At 23.1% G+C, this 7,997-nt stretch overlaps 1 protein-coding gene across 3 annotated transcripts; it reads left to right on the forward strand.

The window, feature by feature from the left end:
• The first annotated feature begins 4,772 nt into the window (after nt 1-4,772).
• Nucleotides 4,773-7,607, forward strand: LOC113873049 (DNA-directed RNA polymerase V subunit 7-like). 3 transcript variants are annotated; one of them, XM_027511011.1, is made up of 3 exons: nt 4,784-4,887; nt 6,335-6,919; nt 7,232-7,607. In XM_027511011.1, exon 2 carries the CDS (start codon nt 6,365-6,367, stop codon nt 6,905-6,907), a length of 543 nt encoding a protein of 180 aa, XP_027366812.1. In that variant the 5' UTR covers nt 4,784-4,887; nt 6,335-6,364; the 3' UTR covers nt 6,908-6,919; nt 7,232-7,607. The 3 variants fall into 3 exon arrangements, with proteins under 3 accessions (XP_027366810.1, XP_027366812.1, XP_027366811.1); XM_027511009.1 differs by having other exon boundaries at nt 4,773-4,887; nt 6,335-7,332; XM_027511010.1 differs by lacking the exon at nt 4,784-4,887 and adding an exon at nt 5,729-5,810 and having other exon boundaries at nt 6,335-7,332.
• Nucleotides 7,608-7,997: the final 390 nt, after the last annotated feature.

A 7,997-nucleotide genomic window follows, 5' to 3' on the forward strand; every position in this document is an offset into this window, starting at 1 on the left:
AGTGCAATGACCTTACTCTCATCTTCATTGTCATAGTTTAAAATCAAATAAATTTAAATATAAAGGAAACTAATAATTTAATTTTATAAATGACAATTTAAACTTAAAATAAATATTATCTTAAAAAACATATTCACTTAAAAAAATAATATAAATTTTTCGCAACAGCTCATACTGAGTCCATATAAGTTCAAGCTTTTAATTTCAATGCTAAAATTTTCTTCTTCTTCTTTTTTTGTCAAGTATTTTAAGTTAATCTACTGAGTAGATTGATTTAATCAGCTCTAGAAGATTGGCCTCCCACCCATCTCATATTTTTTTCAAGATTATATGTATATAAAATTATAGACAGTGATTTAAGATAAAATCAGGCATAATCTATATGTTTATGTAACATTAGCGGTATATATTTAATAATTTATAATAATTATTAAAATTCATAAATAATTATTAAAATTAACATGATAAATTTAAAAAATTATTTATATTAAATTTGTAACTACTAATATTCGTAAAAATTATTTGAAAAATAAAATCATGACAATTAATTAAACTTAATTTAAAAAATTATCAAAATATTTAAAAAATATAAACTAATATGATAAAAATAAATAAGACAATATGAAAAGATAAACTTCAAAAAATTAACTACATCCTAACCTTGATAGAGCATTAAGTCATGTGTTAACTACACTATAAATTAAAATACTAAATAACATATTACATATCAATTCAAAAATAAAATAACATTTTAATTTTAATTATCTATAAATTATCTACTTTTACATATTACATAATGTATACAAAAATTCATTTTTTTTATTTTGAGCAAGTTAATTTGATTGACTTCAATTTATATGTACATATTAATTAGATATGAGTAAGTAAAAATACTGATTACTTTTATTAAATCTATTTTTTTATATTTTTTTTTAATGAAAAGGCATCTTTTAATAAAAGTAAATAAACTTTTGTCAACCATTTCAGTTCTAAAACAAAAGTGTAAATATTGTTATGGTAAGACATTTTATAATAAATATATATATAGTATTAATTGATGAAATTATATTAATTTTTATATTTTTTTAAATTTTATTATTTCAAAAAATTTATTTCTTGTTTTTCTTGTATTGTTATATATTAACTCACCTTTTATTAATTTATTTTTTATTTATTGAGTTGACTAATTTTTTTCCTAAAAAATAGATAAATCCTTTTATAGAAGAGTGTGTTAGTCATAAATTCAAGGATATGATAATATATATATATATATATATATATATATATATATATAATATAATTCATATTATGAAAAGGTTTAATGTAAAAAAAATATAATTTTACTTTAAAATAGAAATTTAATATTTTAAAATATATTTATATTTTTTAATTTATTTTAAATGAAATAATTTAATTAAAAATAAACTCTTAAATACACCAGCATAATCTATTTATCTATATCTATATGTAAAATTGACTACACCTACTTATTACCTTATGCATTAAATTTTGAAATGTATAAAGTCATTTTTATGTATGTGATTTCATTTACTTATTACTTTATGCATTAAAATTCGAAACTTATAAGTCACTCTTATGTGCACTCACTTATTACTCAATGCATTAAAATTCAAAACGTATAATTTATGAATTAAAATTATATTTATTCATACTTATTTATCTTTGAATTGTATTTAAAGAATTTTTATTAGAATTGATGAATTGTATTTAAAGAATTAATTCATAACCTATAAAGTCACACATATTAACTGCATCTAATTATTACTTTCTACATTAAAATTCAAAACGTAAAACTTACTGATTAAAATTATATTTTATTCATACTTATTATCTTTGAATTGTATTTAAAGAATCTTTATTAAATTTGATGAATTGTATTTAAATTTTTTTTATTAGAATTGATGATTATATTATGTTATAAATAATAACGTAAATATTTATACTATAAATTACCTTAAATTATAATTTATTAAAATTAACTACAACATTTTTTAAAGTTTATGAATTAAAATTATATCTAATTTATACTTATTATGAAATACATTTAAGAAGAATTTATTAGAATTTATAGTTATATTATATACATTGAATTAAAAAATTACACTTATAATATTATTACTTTATATTATATATTATTAAGTTAAATTTTTCATAAATTCTTTTTACATATTTAAATTATTTTATTAATTAGTTTAATTTAATTTATATTTCAATATTTAATTGAAATACTAAAATATAATATAAATAAATAAAATTTATAAAATTATTACTTTATATTATTTATTATTAAATTAAAATTTTAATGAAAAGGCAAGTTTACATATTCAAATTATTTTAGTAATTAGTTTAATATAATATATAATTCAATATATATTTTAAAAATTAAAATATTTATAAAATTATTATTTTATACTATATATTGTTAAATTACATTTCTAATTAAAAAGTAAGTTTACATATTTAAATAATCTTATTAATTAGTTTAATATAATATATAGTTTCATATATATTTTAAAAATTAAAATATACGTTGAATGTGAATTATTATTTTATATTATATATTATATTATTAGAGTAAATTTTGAAAGAAAAAATAACTTTTATTACATTAATTTTTTATTTTTTGACTTTTCATATATTTTAAAAAAAGACTTTTTCTCTACTTATATAAGTTATATTTACATAACTTTTAAAAATTTAATCACCGTTCTTTTTATATAAGTCATATTTTTATTTTTAAATATTAATATATAGTTTTGTGTATATTAATATTTAAAGACAATTTTTAAAATTTCATACATTAGATGAATAAATACTTTATTTTTTATATATTAGTCTAATATGTTATTTTTAAAAAAATATGATATCATGTTTTAATAATTATATAGTAAAATTTTATTAATAATTTTAAATTATAATTATAAATAGATAGTTTATCTTATAAATTTAATTCAATAAATATAAACAAATATATAAATAAAAAATTATAAAACCTTTTATTTAAATTGAATAACATATATTAACAAATTTATTATATTTAATAATTTATTGTTATAATTATTTATTTAAAATTTTATAATAATAAATGATTTATGATATCATGAAATAATATAATTTTTTTTATATTTTAAAAATAAAATATTTGTATGTTATTTTATTTTATGCTAAAAAAATACTAAATTATACATATTTTAAATAATAATTTATTTTGATAAATAAATTTTTTATTATATTTATATATTTTTTATATTTAAATTATATATTTTATATTTTAAAATAAATTAATTTAATAAAAAAAATAAACTGCGGAACGCACGGAATATTTTCTAATTATTAGTATATATCACAATTGACTGCGAGTATTTAATACTTTATATAATTATAACAAAATTGATAATTATTAAGATTTTAAAAAATAACAATAAAATAAACCATGAAAGTTTAATATATTATGTAATTATAGATATTTCTAAAAATTATCTAATTTGTTTAAAAATATTAGAGTTATCATTATAAAATGAAACAATTATTGGTAATGAATTCACAAATATTGATTTTCATAAAAATATCAATATTTATAAAGTGTGGAATTCAAACTATTAATATACAATGATTTATTTCAACACAAATTTTATATCAAATTTTAAGTATATATATATATATATATATATATATTGTATGTAATCCATATATAAAGTTATAATAATATTTATATGAATTTGATTAAAAAATAAAAAATAAATTTATTTAAGATAAATCTTATTTTTAATATATTTTATATTTGTATTTATTATAATATTTTTTATATTTGATTGATAAATATTATTTATGATATTTATATCTTTTAGCATATAATTTTGTTTATATATTTATATTAGAATCATATTTATTTGTTTTAAATTTACGATACTAATAAAAATAATATGTTTGTATGATTTATATTTAAAATGTAATTATGTTTTTAGTTTTATTTATATTACTTGCATTGATTTTTTGTAAAATTTTATTTTACTGTTTAATTGTTGTATAGTTAAATCTTTTATTGTTAATTCTTAATTAAAATCATAATTAATGTACCGTATTAAATTTAATTAAAATTGAAATAAATTTAAGTTAAATTAATTGCTGATAAAATATTTTATAATTTATTTAATGTATTATATTTAAAAATATTTTTATGATTAAATTTTATTTTAATAAATGATAAATTTATAATTTATTTTTATATTTAGAATACATTTATTGTTTTTTAATTGTAAATAAAATATTTTAATAAAAAATATAAATTGCACGAGATAATTATTAGTATTATTGGTATTTTTATGTATTTTTAAATAAAGTTAAAGTTTTAATTTTATTTAAGTATTTATTATTATAATGACACGTTCACAAAAATTTTTAACGTTGAATTATATGCATTCGTTATATATTAATTTTTTTTCTAGCCTTTCGTAAATAGACAATTTATTTTTGTCTTGTCTAGTTTAAATTTTAAACTCTTCATTTGAATTAATTAACTTTATATGATTTAATATTTAATTCAATATATATTTTTTGGTGATATCTTAATAAATATTTAAAGATTATATAAAATTAAACATACGTATATCTTTTCTAAATTTAAATAATTATTTTCTTTAATTGTATTTTTAAATTTTACATGGGCTTAAGACAATTGTGGAATATGGAAATGTATTTTTCACTATCAGATTGATTTAAGTATTATGTGACACACGTGTCAGACATCAATGGGGGAAGCACAGAGAACTGCAATGTAACTATTTAGTGTGATGCCCATTCTCGCCGTTCTTATCGTCGCTCTTCACTCTCGTTTCGCTACCCACTGTCGTTTCATCCCATTCTAGGGTAATTCCTCTCTCAACTCTGTTATTTTGTTCCCCTCAATATTTTCTATGCATTCTTGTTTTCTGTTTTCCCAATGAATGAAACGAAACTCTTTGCTACTAGTTTAGCTATTTAAATCAGTTTGGCTCAAGTCTCAGATGAAGAACCTATTGGACTTGTTCTATCTTTCTGTTCTAAGCACTTGTTATTCTGTAAGAAGGGCTTTCATTCTGGATGTTGTTAAATGCGCGAAAGTTGAAAAACAAAGTTTTTAGTCTGTAAAATCCTAAGTTTTTATTAAAAATGACAGAATATCGCCAAGATTCAATGTATTGACTTTCAGTAAAAATTTATGGAGGAAACAAAGATAAACAGTTAAACACTCAAATATGTAGGTTTTCTTAACTTTGGATATGTAAGGCTTGGTTGTTGTTGTTTTAGATGATTGTTGCTGGTTTTTATACCCTTTTGTTTTGGTGGCTTTATGTCAAAACTGAATTTGTGATACTTTGAGTCAGGCCTCTGTGCATCTGTCAATATAGGCAGCGGCCGGCAAGTAAACAAGGCTTCCATCATTGTGTGGTTTGCATTTTTATCTCTGAAAAAATGACATCATAATTGATGACCATTGTTACCAAATTCGCTCAGTTCACCCCCCCTCCCCCACACAAACTACGAATTGGGGCATGCACACTAGTTTGCGATGCTTTTTCGTACCAATTCATTGCCCTTTTGGGACATAACAATTGATGTTTGGGAAGCAAAAACAGTGAAGCATCACATTACCTCAAGAGCCTCACTATTTCAGCTCATTGTTGCCTTGAGAAATGCTACAAGAAAGGGGTGCAAGGCTACAAGCGATAATCATTTGCATTTGCAGGTTATGCCACCTAGCCTCTGAGACTTCCCTACACCAGTTTGATGGCCTCCCCTGAACCTCCTAGGTCAACTCTACTTAATTTTTTTGGATTAGCCCTATTAGGTTTGGGGTTAAATTTGTGCGTTGGTTCGAATTGGGTATTGCATACCCAACAAGGTATACTCCCTGCATACCATATACTTTATATCGTAGCGTACCACATTCCCGTATTCATACCAAAGAGAACTACAAATTAGGTAACTATGTTGATGACCATGATTTGGTTACAGCAAATGCACATGGTCATTATTTGGATTTGTGTCAGACAAATTTTGGGCTTTTTGCAGCAGTTGCTTCACCATTATTGCAACTGGAGAGTTGTAAGCTAATAGCTTTGGGGACTTATATCTGGTGGAGTAGATGGTTTTGAAATCTTGTGGATAAAATTGATATGCCAGTTTTTTAGTTTTATATCTGCTAGGAACAAAATTTTGATATTCATTAGTTTAATTATTATCATTAACTGCAAACTTTGATGTGCTGAATACTTCTTGTGCCTTTGGATTAGATATGTTACTGGCGTTCTAATATGATTTTATGCTATGGCAGAAGAACCAGTCAGAAGTAACAAATATCACAATGTTTCTCAAAGTCCAGCTGCCCTGGAATGTCATCATTGCAGCAGAAAATTTGCAACCAGAAAGTCTGATGCTTCAACGGGCAATCATCATTCGCCTTCTGAGTGACTTTGCTGTGAAGAAGGCAACCAAAGATCTGGGATACTATCTTGCGGTGACCACATTGGAGAGAATAGGAGAAGGAAAAGTCAGACAACATACCGGGGATGTGCTCTTCCCTGTTGTTTTTAATGCGGTTACCTTCAAGATTTTCAAGGGTGAGATACTAGAGGGTGTTGTCCACAAGGTTTTAAAGCATGGAGTTTTCATGAGATGTGGTCCAATTGAGAATGTGTATCTCTCGAATGTGAAGATGCCTGATTACCGTTATGTTCCTGGTGAAAATGCATGCTTCATGAATGACAAAATGTCCAAGATTGGAAAAGATGTCACAGTTCGCTTTGTAGTGATAGGTACAAAGTGGATGGAAGCAGATAGGGAATTTCAGGCATTGGTCAGTTTGGAAGGAGATTATCTGGGACCAACTTCATCGCTTGATATCTAGCTGCATTTTCTGGTATCATGTTTTCTTACATTGTTATTTTCTTGGTGAGAGCAAACTCATTTTGTTGTGGGCCTGTCTTTTCTTCTTTCTGGTACAAAGGATGGAACCTATTAACCAAATTAATGTAGTGGGATTGATGGGATGTAGTCTGTGAATAGCGGATTTGTGCTCTATAATTTTGTATATTCCTACAGTTCCTTCCAACCATTGGTCTTTTCTAATCAGCTGAACACTGTCTACTTGATTTTCTTGCTTTCTTTACTTCATGACTTCTAACATTTATCTGTCAGAGTATTCGTTTGATAAAGCTTACAATTCGTGTAGCTTTGGCCTGCAGTGGAACAAAATTTATTGCCTTGGCTTCTGTAGTACATGGAAACGAGTTAAGGTGGCAAAGTTGCAATTATTTATTTGCATTAGCATATTGGTCAATATCTGCAGAAAGAGCTATAAATGAAGTTAGTTTCATGGATTAATGATAACTTTATATCCTATGAGAACTGTGATTTTCGGTTTTTGGGGATAACTAGGGAAATCAGCGTGTATACATGTGCATTTTGTGATTGGTTTGCAGAAAGCTCGGTCCTTTTATAATAAAGGGATTCGTTGATGGCTTTCGAGGGTTGTTGAATGTAATGTGCGATTGTAGACTTGTTTAAGGCTGTGTTATATGAAAATAATGTGGCTGTGACCATTTGTTGTAATTTTATGATGTACTTGTTTTGAAGTAGACAGCGGAAGCCATCTTTTATACTTTTGAATGGCTGACAAAGGAAGCTAAGGTTTTAATGCAAGAAATGTATACTAAGTAAAAATATAGACAACACAACACCTTCCTTAAAATAACAAATTTGAATAAAAAACATTTTATCTAGAATCGTCAGAATAAAAGGGAGTTCCCTTTATCTGGTATTAAAATACTATTACGTAATGATACACTTATAATAAATTGAATACACTTTTTATAATTTATTCTTTTTCATCATATTGTTCATTTTATTTAATATTTATTTTCGGTCAATTTATTTCGCTCTTAAATTATAAAATTTGCATTAGGTCTGAGCGGCATTCTTTTGAATAGTGATACACT

This window comes from Abrus precatorius, unplaced genomic scaffold, assembly GCF_003935025.1.
Source record: "Abrus precatorius isolate BTA unplaced genomic scaffold, Abrus_2018 Scaffold7, whole genome shotgun sequence".
Classification (NCBI taxonomy): Eukaryota; Viridiplantae; Streptophyta; class Magnoliopsida; order Fabales; family Fabaceae; genus Abrus; species Abrus precatorius.

Excerpts from the sequence above, each read along its gene's own strand:
- LOC113873049 (XM_027511009.1), top strand. The coding sequence starts at position 6,365 with ATGTTTCTCAAAGTCCAGCTGCCCTGGAATGTCATCATTGCAGCAGAA.